This window comes from Neopsephotus bourkii, unplaced genomic scaffold (assembly GCF_033783945.1).
Source record: "Neopsephotus bourkii isolate Nb327-2 ecotype Australia unplaced genomic scaffold, CSIRO-AGI_Nbou_v1 NB_457, whole genome shotgun sequence".
In the NCBI taxonomy this organism is placed as follows: Eukaryota; Metazoa; Chordata; class Aves; order Psittaciformes; family Psittacidae; genus Neopsephotus; species Neopsephotus bourkii.
This window is the reverse complement of record NW_026900959.1, coordinates 1531267-1544461: the sequence shown is the minus strand read 5'-3', so window position 1 is coordinate 1544461 and position 13195 is coordinate 1531267. Positions and strand designations below refer to the sequence as shown.

Genomic DNA, 13195 nt, shown 5'->3' with positions numbered 1-13195 from the left:
CCAGTGGTCTAATGATGAGTTGATAATGATCATTTCTTGTGGAAGTTTCTGCTCTGCTTCAGATGAAATCCTGTGTCTGCCCCTCTGGCCACACATAGAACTTCAGTTAGTGCAAATCCTTGTCGGAACACTCTCCCTGGTGGAGAGCTGCTCATTTCCAGCAGCTGGCAGTGTGTATTTTGCTGATTCCTTGAATCTGCTGACTTTGCTTGTGGTGTTTTCTGGCAGGCTTTATTTGGGTAGCTCCTGCCTCATCAGCTCGGTTGCTGTCAGGACAAGGTGGCAGAGATCTCCATCTTTCTTCATCACAGGTTTTGTAATAAAAGTGTGCAGTACTGGAAGTCTATTTCTGTCCAACTTTTTTGTTCTTTTATTCCCTAGAAACAGCCACAAATTCCAGGCCAGCAGTTTTGATTAGGGGATTTTACCCAAGGCCACTGGCTTGTAAAACCTTCCACCAAACATGCAGCAATCCTTCAGGCAAAGGGAATTGCGAGATAACCTCTGCCTAAACCTTCTGCTGACCTCTTTAGAAGAAGCTCAACAGCAAGACACAACCATTTAATCTCCAGCTGTTGGGAAAAATCTTGGCATCATGACTTGAAATATATCAATCAGATGCTCTCCAACAGAAATTGGTGTCACAACCCTTTCTGACATTACTGAGACCAGCATTTGGTGCATGGAATGTGAGAAGCAAGCAAACTAATTTCTTCCACTGAGGCTGTGCTGATTTACATGTGTTGAGGAGCACGAGCACTGAATGAGTTACTAACAGGAAGAACAGAGTCTGGCTCCAGCAGTAATTCATTCATGAGCCGAAGAGTTGGATTTGCGGCTCTTCCTCAGTGCACGTGGCAGTAGGAAATGGGCTCAAGTGAATTACAGATGATGGAGATAGTTAAAAGCAGTTTTACAAATGAGATCTCTGAATGTTTTACTACTTGAGTATCATTTCCCATTGTGTTTCATTTCAGGAATATTGGATTTGGGACTTAATACCTTACTCCTGTAGGTACTGTTGGCCTTCTCACATGGAGGTGGTGCAGACAGGTAAACGAAGACATGCATCATGCTGTCACTTGCAGCTCTGAACATACTCTGAAATGGTGCAGATGTGGTGTTACTCCTTGCATTTTCTAATGAAGCAAATCTCCTCCTGAGCTTTGCAACTAATGCACAAGTTGATTGTGTGATTGATGCTTTCATTTGCATGGGTAGAATTCATGTCTGAACAAAGGGGAGAGATCACCATCTGGATAAAATGCAGAGTAGATGAGAAGATTCTTCTATCTTGCCTTGAAAAGAAACAGATGGAGGAGGGGTAGGGAAGCTAAGCTTTGAAATGTTAATAAACTCAGACATAAAATACAACGCTATTAAAATGGAAAGCCAACTAACTGATTCCTCAGAACCTGCTCATCTGACTTAAGAATACATCAAGGCAGAAATTGCCAAAGCTGCCTGAGGGTTCTTACAGTCCCCATTCCTGTTCAATTGAAAAGGAGTCAGGTTTCAGTAGTCAGATGGCTTTGGAAATATTTGCACAAAATCGTGAAACAAAAATGGCTGTATTTCAGCTAGAATTCCTCTTGGGAAATAGTGACAAACCTGGCTAACAGTTACCCTGCTCCGCACCAGATTACCCCACTCAGCAGTGGTAAAACTGGATTGGAATCAACAGCTCTGCCTCCCAGGACTGACTTGGAGGGAATCCAGGGGAACTACATGGTGCTGTCTGCAGCCATGTCCCATGCTACACTAGTCATGGCAGTTTTTGCTGCTCAGGGGAAGGAAGGCCCTCTTGACCTCGCCAGGAAATCTGTGCCTGCCCATTATTTGAATGCGGATCCTGAAGTCATTAAATAAAGCTGGGAAGATTTTGAACGTTGCTGAACCCAGTTGACTAAAACCATGTGAAGGCAGTGTCTATGCAGCTTCTGGATGTGAGCTGATAAACCTTGTGTGGCACAGTGCTGGGGACATGCAGTTTCAGGTCTTTATTAACTTAGATACACATAGTGCATCTAAGCCTGAATGGCTTTCTGAGAAATTTGAGATCCATTTCAACAGGAATTAGCTTTTGACTTACTTCTAAATTCCTACGAGGCACCTTTCAGCATCATTAAGCATCTGAATACCTTTGCAGATCTCTCTCTGAGACATACATCAGTTTTGGGCAGGAAATCTCCTGTCCATGGAGGATAACAATGTGTTATCATATGCAGACAGCCTCCCAGGGAATTTGCTCCTCTGCTCTATTTAGAGAAATACTCTAGGCCTTGCTTAAGAAGCAATTTATACTGCATGTATTTATACTTTATATATTTATATGTTAAAGAAACAGTGAACACCCATTCACGTCAGACCTTGGGTCAGTGAAATGCGCACAGAGCTGCTGTGTGTTTCTTCCAGTAAAGATTGTTTCTTTCCATCACATCAGGAAGATGGAGCATACTGGAATGTACGTGTGCAAGAGAGAGATCTTGCAAGAATGCATGAGCTGGTGTTGGTTCCACAGTCCTTTGGTTACTCTTTAGCTGTACAAGTTTGTCATACCTTAGCTCCATGTGATGGTCAGGAGGTGGGTTGTAGAGGTGTAAACCTCAGTTAATGAATGCTTGCCGTGCTAGTGCAGAATGATCCAGAAAAACAAGAGTGCAGTGAAACTGGTGTAGGGAAAGAGTGGGTTTGTTGAACAAAACGAGCGGACAGTACTGTCAAACTAAGTGCAAAACTAGCATTATTATACAAGGATTTGCAGTGAAATACTCAGCTATATGAGATCTTCAGATAATATGTTAAATATTGTTCCATGATAAAACATGTGCAGGCAGATGCCTAAAATCACTCTTTCCTCCTATTTGTGGTCCATGTGTGTATTTGCATATTTAATTGCTTTATCTGGCTTATCTGCTGCTTTGTATTTATGGTTTCTGCTGGTGATCAAGAGTCCAATTCTTATCCAGAGCTGGTCATTCATCAGCTACAGGGATTGAGTTATCAAATGAATGAACAGATGCTTTAGTTGCAGTGGTAGTTTTGTAGTTGCTATGCTAAACCCGCTTACTATTCTGCTGAACAGTATGGTTTTGTTAGTTTAGGGTTTGGTTTTATTAGTTTAGGTTTTTCTCCACAGTTTCCACATCCTTTCTCTTGCTTTGAAAGTAAACCGCTTGACTCAAGTGCCAGCTTTCTGGTTTGCATATGCAGAGATCCAGGCTAGATAGGATTCAGGCTGGCGACTAGGAGAGTTCTGAAGAGTTAGATCACAGGAAAAACCTTTTCCCCTTTTCCATTCATTCAGTGAAGGTCTGTGTATTCTTTAGCTACTGTAGTTCTTATCTGGAACACAGGAGGGCACTAGAATTACGTGCTTTAGAGTAAGGACTTCGGAACCGTTTCTAAACCACGGACTTCGTGATGACTCTGTTAACTTCACGTATTGAAATGTCGAGTTTAGGTAAAAGTCTACTTCATCAGACTGATAGTTTGCAAATATACTGTTCCTTCAGCTGTGAAGCAATAAGGAGTAATATGACATCCTTAAGTGCACTTAAAATGTGAATGGACCTTAGTCACCCCCATTCTCTCCAGCTCTGATCTGGAACATGACCTCACTACTGTGGTTTTGATGCAGGGTTTATATATAGCGAGTTAATATTTGATTAGAATTTAACTATATCTCCTGCTCCTGTTTGGGGCAGAGAAGAACAGGGTCCAGGCTCTTCACACAGCCCTGTTAAACAGCACTTGAGCATTAAAAGAAAGAAAGAGAAGGAAAAATGTATTTGGTTTTGTAAAATTAAATGGAAGGCTTTCTGAAATAAACCCTCCTTTCAGTGATAGCTGAGATTGCTTCCTTCATGTGCTCCTGACATTTGCAAACCATGATTTGACTTGAGGATTCCTGATTTTGTACTGAAGCTGCCTCCGCTGTGCCGGTATTTTCCAGCCCAGGTAAAGCAAATTCTTGGCAGCAAATGAAAAACAGAGCAAAGCATGAAAGATAGGCAAGTAGTAACTAGAGTAGCTGGTTTTATCACTGAAGTAGGGGAAGTTGGTGAATGTGTCAATTTAACTAACTTGAAGTGTTAGCACACACATAGCACCTTGAATTGCAGCGAGGAATGGATAGCTTGAAGCACTGAAACACTTTGGGCGTTACTAGAGCAGCCCTCCAGGAGCGGATGGAGTGTTCCCTGGGCAGGATGGAATGCAAAACCAGCATGGTTTGCTCTGTGCAAGTGCCGCAGAAAAGCCATATCCCACCCATAGCAGGGAGCATTTGGGAATCCAGGCAGACCAAGATCAGAGCAGAGAGGTCTAGAACAACCTGTTCACTTGTCTTGCTAGCCTGGCTACCTTGCTCTTCATGTTAAGGTCTCAAAAGTGCTTGCCAGTGTTAAGCTTCCATAAGAAAAAGTCTGGGTGAATCTTCCAGAGTAAAAGAATTTGCAATATATCTCAGTATTTGCTTGGATGCCCCCATGCTGTGGCAAGGGGGTGGGCTCCAGGCAGTGCCCTGTGCTCTCTGTGAGCCCCCAGCTCTACAAAACCACCCCAAGGACTGGGGCACTACTAAAGCTTTAGCTAGAGCTGCAGGGTTTTGTGCATAAGAATAATGACTGCAGATATGTGCCAGTACAACATCTGATCGTGGTTGGCTGGGTCGAATTAAATTACAGTTAACCAGTTCCAGTTAGCTAGTTGCACATCTCTTCTCTTACCCTGCTTATTGACATACTATGTTGAAGCTTCAGGTGCTGTTTCAGTACTGGAGGAGCCCACGTTTAGCCTCTAAGCAGTAGAGTTCTCAAGTGCATTGGTTCAGATGTACACATCTGCATGTAGTTGGGAGCATCTCAGTCGTGTCATGAGCAGCCCTGGGAGAAGATCCAAGCATCATTTTAGAGAAGGGTTTGGCTTTCTGGTGGAAACTGGGTGTAACATTTCTGCACATGACAGCTAGATGAGTAACGTGCTGTGTGTGTAACATATTCATGGGCCACGCATTCTTGACAGATGACAGATCACCACATATTGTTAGAAAAACAATTATACAATGATGCTGTAGTTAATAGTGACATCAAGTGTCCTTATGTTCAACATTCTGCTTGCAAAGAACAAGTTTATTTGCTAGAGCAAATATAAGTAATGTATTACTGATACTACTCTGCCACTTAGAGGCACCAGTGAAGATCAAGGCAAATTAAACTTACTGGAAACATGGGAGAGTCTGGAGTGTAGAACATGGGGCAGGGATGGGGGGCTGAGACCAGGCACTAAGAAAAGCTGTAGTTACTTGGAGCACCAGAGATCTGGTGAGAACCCGGATCTGCTCAGCTCGGACCTAACTCTTTGTGAACCATCTGCTGCTGTGATTTGCAATGCTGCTGCATAATTCAGGGCCCAAGTAGTAGGTGTTACTGACTATCCCTCTCCCAGGTTGCCAGCCCAGAAGCCAGCCGTTCTGATCGAGGTCAGAGCACCAGCCCTGCCCTGCAGGAGTCCAGGCTGTGAAAATACTTCATCATCAAATCCCGGTTCCCAGCACCGTGCTCAAGTGCAGGTTCAACATCATCGAGTGCCAAGTCAATCTTGCAAACAAGAACATTGTGTCTTTAGCAGAGTGCAGTCCTGTGACCATTTTGCTAAACGCTTGGAGTGCTTTTAAAATAACCCTTTTGTTTTCATAGAATCCCAGGCTGGTTTGGGTTGAAGGGACCTCAGAGCTCATCCAGCTCCAACCCCTTCCACAGGCAGGGACCCCTTCCACTGGAGCAGCTTGCTCCAAACCCCTGTGTCCAACCTGGCCTTGAGCACTGCCAGGGATGGGGCAGCCACAGCTTCTCTGGGCACCCTGTGCCAGCGCCTCAGCACCCTCACAGGGAAGAGCTTCTGCCTAAGAGCTCAGCTCAGTCTCCCCTCGGGCAGGTTCAAGCCATTCCCCTTGGCCTGTCCCTACAGGCCTTTGTCCCAAGCCCCTCTCCAGGTTTCCTGTCACCCCTTCAGGCACTGGAAGGCTGTTCCGAGTTATGAATGCATGACTTTTACCGGTCTGTGTTTGTAACAGCGGCGCGATGCCTGCGCCTGTTCCCTCCCGTGCACCGAGCAGCAGCGACGGGCGGCATCCCGCACCCCGCCCGCCCCGTTACCGCTTCCCCCGTGGGCCCCGTTCTCTCCCCGCTGCCCCATCAGCACCTTGCGGCAGCGCCGGGCCGCGCTGCGGGGCGGGGCGGGAGCAGGTGATCCCCGCCGGGGCGGGCAGAGCCGCCGCCTTCCCCCTCCTCCCGCTGCCCGCCCTCCCCTCCCCTTCCCTCCCCTCTCCTCCGCCCGGCGCGGCGGGGCCGGCTCCGAAGTTGGGCGCTGCGGGAAGTTTGGTGCCATGGCGGAGCGGCGCGGGGCGCCCGGGGCCCGGCAGCGCGGCGGGGCTGCGGCGGCGAACGGAGCCGAGCCGCGCTGAGCCGAGCGGCGCCGAGCCGAGCCGAGCCGCGGGGACCGCCGGCATGGCCCGCTGGATCCCCACCAAGCGGGAGAAGTACGGGGTCGGTGAGTGCCAGCCCGGCCGCTCGGCCCCCCCTCTCCAAGCCCCGTCTGTCCCTTCCGCGCTCGGCTTGCTCCGCGGCTCGGCTCCGCGGGTCCTTCCCCCATCTCCAGCCCTTCCTTGGCTGCTGCACGCCCCTGACTCGCTTCGCTCCCTGCACTTTCTCAGCTCTCCCTCGGCCGGTGCTCTCCTCCACTTCCAGGGTCAGCAGCGGGTGGTCCCTGTGAGCCCGCAGGGATGGAGGCCGGCTGTGTGTCCCGTTCGCACCCTGGGAGCGCGGGGGTGCTGGAGTCATGCGTGTTCAGGAGTGGCCATTCGGGTTTTGCCTCTCCAGCATGTTTCACAGTGAAGAGTGCTCTAACATAGCAGCAAAAAATGACTGTTTTCTCGTAAAGATGTGGCTGGAAAAAGTGCTGACAGGATACGAAGGTTGTAATGAGTGAATTCAGGACTGTGGGTGAGACCTTTACAGGGGGTGGAAATCTTGACATAGGGCGAGGCATGGTGGAAGCTTGATTGACGCCTTGTGCCTTCTGCCCTGTCTCCCTCATGTGTAAAAGGAGACTGTTGGGTGCTGGCTCGTTTCCCACTAGGAGGAACCAAACCAATGGTGGTGGTGGTGAGTTCTCCTTTTCTTGAGAGTTTGACAGATTGAAACCCGCCCAATTTCGAGGTTGCTTCTGAGGCTGGGCAGAGAACAACAGACCGGAAACCGCTGATGGCACAAGCAACTTATGATTGTTTTAATGAAGAGTGATCTTCGGTGCTCCTTGTGCCACAGTGGGCTTCTTGATGCGAGAAAAACGCTGATGTTCATGCAGGCAAAGTGTTAACTGCCCAGCTCCCCTGAGGTTGGTCATTCCAGCTCAGCCCGTGGGTTTAAAGGTAAAGAGCCTCATCCTGCGCTGTATTTCAGAGTGCATTTGAACTGGTTCCCCACGTGATTTCACGGTGGGTTTGCAGAGAGGCAGCCTGCTTCTTGCAGGACTGTGGCTTGAGCTTCCCAGCTATTACACACAGCCCAACCTTATCTGCTTTCTGCTCTGGTAACTGGGAGGGTGTGGAGTATTGTACGCCCTGAACTTTGTTTCTTCTGTGCAGGTAACAGCCCAGGCTGTTTATGTAGGGGAGCCCGTTTGTATGACTTGGTGAAGTTACTCTGAGCATCAGGAATTAAACGGTTCTGGTTGCTAGAATCAAACTCTGTAATGCTGGTGTGATTGGCTGGATTATGATGGGTTTCTGAAGCACAGCTTTGAGCAAGGCTCTTCTACCTGAAGAATGGCCTTGGGCAGTGGGATGAATCAGAGGCACTCCTCTGGCTTCCTTTTTGTTAGCTTCCGGGGTGGTATTTTGTGCTGGCTTGAGCCAACTGCTGCTGCTGACAGCTCCTCACCCCAAAAGGGCACTGGCTTGTGAGTAAGCAGGGTGGGGGATAAACTGTCTCTGCCTGCACATCCCCTTACACCTGTGTGCAGGCAGCTTTGGATACTTCTTGCCCATGTATGCAGACACGTGAGCCAAACTGACACAGGGTCTGTAATGCTTCAGCTCATGCATTTAATGTGCAACCAGAACTGATAGGATTAACACACAGGCAGACAACAGAAGTATTTATGCAGAGACTGGCTTTATCAGGCAGCGTTTGATACGTGGCATTAATGGAATAGTAATATTGCTTGTGTCAGCACCAGTGCGGCAGCAGGGCCAGGGCAGGGATTGTGCCCCTGCACCGGGCACTGGTGAGGCTGCACCTCGAGTCCTGTGCTCAGCTCTTGTCCCCTCACTACAAGAGAGACATTGAGGTGCTGGAGCGGGGCCATAGGAGGGCAATGGAGCCCAAGTGTGATGGGGAAGGGCTGAGGGACCTGGGGAGTTCAGATGGAGAAGAGAAGGCTCAGGGGGGACCTGATGGCTCCCTACAACTGCCTGACAGGAGGATGGAGCCAGGAGGGGCTGGGCTCTGCTCCCAAGGAACAAGGGATGGGACAAGAGGAACCGGCCTCAAGCTGCACCAGGGCAGGGTTAGATGGAGCTGAGGAACAGTTCCTTCCCCAAAGGGTGCTCATGCATTGGAACAGCCTGCCCAGGGCAGGGCTGCAGTTACTGTCCCTTGGAAGTGCTTTGAAATAGTGTAGCCGAGGCCCTTAGTGAGATGGTGACATTGGCAGTGCTGGGGCAGTGCTTGGCCTTGATGATCTTTAAGGCCTTTTTCCAGCCCAGATGATGCTATGATTGTCAACTTGAGGCTTGCGGACTTGTCAGGCTCCTGTCTGCAGCTGCATCCTATGTGGTGGTCAAGCCTGTGCTCGGGTACCAGTCCTCACTGATTCTGTGCTGACTTCGAAGCAGTTGGTGAGGATTGAGAGGGAAGTGTGAGCTGCTGGGGCCAGTAATTTGCCTGCTGCCCAAGGTACCTACTGGTGCCAGTTAGCAGGGTGCTTGTAGTGAGGGTAATGCCACTGGTTTGTATGATACAGGCCATAGGATGGTAGCAACTCCCATTCACTGGCAGCATGGGTAAGTTGCTAGCTGTGAAGTGTGAAGATACAAGTTGTTTTCAGACACGCTGTGGCTGTCAGTGATCTGTGCTTTGGAAATGTGGAACTACTTGCATTTATTTTAAACACAACCCTGTAAATCATACCAAAGCAGTAAGAAATTCCAAGAAGTGTGATTCCAGTGTGATTCAATGTCATTTGTCTGCTCCTTGCGTTTCAGTTCAGGATGGTTTGTGTCCTGGATTATATTCTACACATTTTGTTGACTGGGGGTTCAGATTGATTTGCTGCCTTCCAGTTTGTCCTCAATTGGTTAAGCCTTCACTATGGATAGTACAGATGGCATATGGACTGTGTTTGAAATGGCAGGCAGCAGAGAGTGCAAGATTGGGAGCTGCAGCACTTTTAGGGAAGCATACGTGAGAGACAAATGGTTTACACTTTCTCACTTGCAGTGGGTTTGCCACCCAGTAACAGATGGGATTTTGGAAGCTTCAGCCTTGTAGAGGGACAAAAACACTGCCGATCGTCTGATGGGCAGCATCTTGCCTCTTTAAGCAGTGGGATTTTCTGGGTCTCACAAAGCTTCCTTGCAACGTGCTTCACCTCTTATTTGGGAAGGAAAGATACTGTCGGGAGAGGTCGAGAAGCTTTGGGACAGCTTCTTTCCCAGCCTCTTCATATCCTGTTCCAGGGATTCCCATTTTGCCCTTCGAGTGTCTGCATGCATGGGTGACGGTTAGAAAAGGAATGGCCTGATTTGATCTCACTGCAGAAGTGTGGCCACTTGCTATGGCTGCAATACCTTAGCCATGCGACCAAAGAAACTGTTTGTTACTGTGGCAAAAAGCCTTTGAGTTTCAGTCCATTATCTTCTATTTTACTGGTTTTTTTTCCCTTTTTGAATTGGTTTTTTGCTGTGCTAGCAGGTAATTACCCCTAATGGTCATTTTCAAGCCATTACCTCTTTCCCTGCTGCAGGGACCGGAGCATGGGACTGTGCTTGTCGTGAAGAAGTATTTACTTTGTCAGAATACCATGTGGTGCTTGAGTTCTAGTCAGCTGCATCATGTCTTAGGAATGGCAGTAATTTTTCAAATGTAAGCCAGTGCCTGCCAGCTACACTTGTGATTTATGGGAGCAGAAATGCAAAGGAGCAGAGAGGAAGAGACGGTGCTGCAGAATATGATTTTCTTACTAATGGTTTGATTTGTGATAACTTCTGATGTGCTGAAGCCATCAGCTCTTGGCTCCGTGTTTAAACCTCGTATATCTTCTGCAAAGCTGGCTCAATACAGTCTGATCAAAGGACTTTCACAGGCCTGACAGTAGCACATCATGTCAGATTAGAGCACAACTCTATTTGTTTCAACTTGCTGCTCGCCTTGTGGCTCCCATTCCTGCAGGATGCTTCTAACTCAAGTCCACTGTTGTCATCAGGACCCTGACAAGAGCTCTAGAAGAATGGAAGAGCCCATTCCTACTGCAGAAGTGTGCATCTTCCTTTCTGTTGATAGAAACACTCTATACTCAGTTTTCCTTCCATTTGCTTTGTTGTGATTTGTGTCCAAATTGTCTTGTTGATGGCAATCCCAGCATCGCTTCCAGCAGGGAAAAGTGAAAACTTGGCATTGCTGACAGCAGAAAGTTTGTCTTTTCGAAGGAGTGGGCAGTGCTTTCTTTCTGATTTGATTCCCCAGTTTTTGCTGCGGTGTCTTGGTTTATTTGATGTCCAGGTTAGCGGTGCTGCTGCTCACTTCCACAGTCCGTCCTAGTTTTTGTTAATCCACATTATCCCAAGTCTGTTTCCTCTTGCTTTTTGTGATTACTACTCTACTCCTTAAGTAGTTCCCTGTGAAATTAATCCTGTGGACTTCAAAGGCATTGCTGACATGAGCAAGACGTGTCACCATTCCTTTTCTTACTCTTACTTTGAAAACCAGCATTTCTAGAAGTGTCTGGTGACTTCTGAAGGTGTTGCTGCAATTAAAGGGGATCCCATTCTGGAAAGTGCTGAATCTGGGCAAAAAGTTCCTTGAGATACAGTGGAGATAATAACAGCTTCCTGCTCTTGGGAAGCTTGGTACTTTGATCCTCTAATAATAGAACAGTCTATCACTTCAGCTCTGAAGTTCTGATGCTGTTTCAGAATGTCATGGGCAAATAGTGGCCAATTAGTGCTGAGAGAGTGCTTTTTCCTTTTTTAATGCAAGAGTAAGTAGCTTTAATATTGGAGACCTCATTCTTGCAGGTCTCCATTCTCAGTGGGGGTATCAAGCTGCAGAGAGATGGAGCTTAATGGAAGGGTATGAAGTAGCTGTAGAAAGCAAAGAGAAGGCTGCAGTGCCAAATTCTTTATCTGTCTGCATCTCGTGCAGTTTAATGAAAACTGATGTGCTTCCTGCAGATCGGAGTGACTTGTTCCTCATTCTTCTGGGTGGCAAAAGGATCAATATTCTTCTTTGGCTTTTTTCCTTCCAGAGCAAGACCTTTAGTTCCCAGCCAAGATTTCCTGTTCCTCATTTCAGCGCTGTTCTCCTGTTTGCCATTTGCTTGTTACCTGAGATAGGTGGGAAGATAAAACTGCTTTGGAATGAAAGGTGTCTGGAGCTGTGGAGCTGTGCATCTCTGGGCACCGCCAGCTCTCTGAGTGGGGCTTGTGTCATTTTGCAGACATGAATCAATGAAACCACAGGCATCTGTTATGGGATAGGAATCTGTTGGGAAGCCTGTGTTGAATGGGAAGGACTGGACTTACAGAAGCCAACTGCAGACCCTGTGGACGTCAGAAATCCTGCCTGTCTCAGCCCTGCCAGCAGGAGTTAGCTCAAGTGCTAGTTTCCATAGAGGTGCTGTCCAGTGGAGGTGAAGGGTTTCTTGACAGAATGTCCCAGGTTTCTTAAACTGCAGTGGGCAAAGCCATGCTATGAATTCTTCTCATTCAGATTGTCTCTTTCTGAGCCCATGGATGGGAAGGGGAAGGTGTTGAAGGCCTGAGAAGAGTTGGACAAAGATTTATGGCTGGAATTCTGGTGCGTCATATTTGTTTGCAGCTGATGAAGTGGGATCCCTTAGCTTTATATTCTCTGTGGGTCTATAGCTTGAGTTTAGAGTTGATGCGTGTAGGCGTGATGCTAGCCAGGGACAAGGAGTTTTAACTCAAGTGAATGTATGGTAAAGAGCAGCCTGTAGGCAGAGTTGGGCTCCATGCTCCAGTGCTGTACTCATTACACCTCGTCCTCACCCTAACTCCCCCTGGAACGAATGCAAACAGCAGAACTCATTAGATAGTAGCTCTCTTGGTTCTGTACAGCAGTATTTCCAGGTTTTCTTTCTACTCCCTTTGATGTTTTGCCCAGTAAGAACTAGGACAGTAATTTAAAGCCAGTGGCAAATTTACTTAACTCTTTTGAAAGTGCCACACGCTTTCAAGTTGGAAATTAGCTGAGGTGTCCAATTTATCAAGTGATGGGGTTTTGCTCTTACAAATCTGCTTGAAGATTTCATTGCAAAAGTTCTTGTACTTTGTGTATCTGAACACCAGTTGCACGTTTGCAGGCTTGGAGGGGAAAATAAAGGTTATTACAGATAGACTTGGTAAAATTCGTTTGCAGCCTCTATACTGTAAATGAGCATTTGTTCCTTCACAGACCATAGAAATGGAAATGTTCCACATCAGAGGTTACTCTTGTGGACACTGGATTTCAGACCTCTGGCAGGTATATGCAGTTGTTGAAGCCAGAATGTAAGTACCACAATACTCAGAAGACCAAAGGGACGAACCCTTTCTTTTGTAGAGGACAACCTAAAGACTGGCTGTGTGCCTGTTTTCTTCTGCATCTCTTTCTCTAAAATGCACAGCACAGAGAAGATGGATAACACTTAAGTTTATTGAATTCCCATGATGCCAATAGGCCTGAACACAAATCAGATTCTGATTCAGCTGAAGCCGGTGCAGTCCTGTTGATTTCTCTGCTCAAATGGTAGTTGGAATGGGGTTAAAATGGTTGCTCTAAAAGACAAGACTATGATTTAATGTATTTTGGGGAGAAAACTAATCATTCAGGCTAGATGCTACTGCTCAGATTTCAAAGAGGCAGGATAAAGCTCCAGGGCTTGGAAGAAATGCACCTTACAATAATATCAA

General features: G+C 47.3%; 1 protein-coding gene across 1 annotated transcript in view; it reads left to right on the top strand.

Annotated features, from left to right (window-relative positions):
• Positions 1 to 6467: 6467 nt before the first annotated feature.
• The window catches only part of DOCK5 (dedicator of cytokinesis 5), a 69886-nt gene continuing 63158 nt past the window's right edge, over positions 6468 to 13195 (top strand). Inside the window, exon 1 of the mRNA XM_061349727.1 lies at positions 6468 to 6552. Within this exon, the coding sequence (XP_061205711.1) occupies positions 6510 to 6552 (43 nt within the window). The 5' untranslated portion in view covers positions 6468 to 6509. The remainder of the gene's footprint in view (positions 6553 to 13195) is intronic.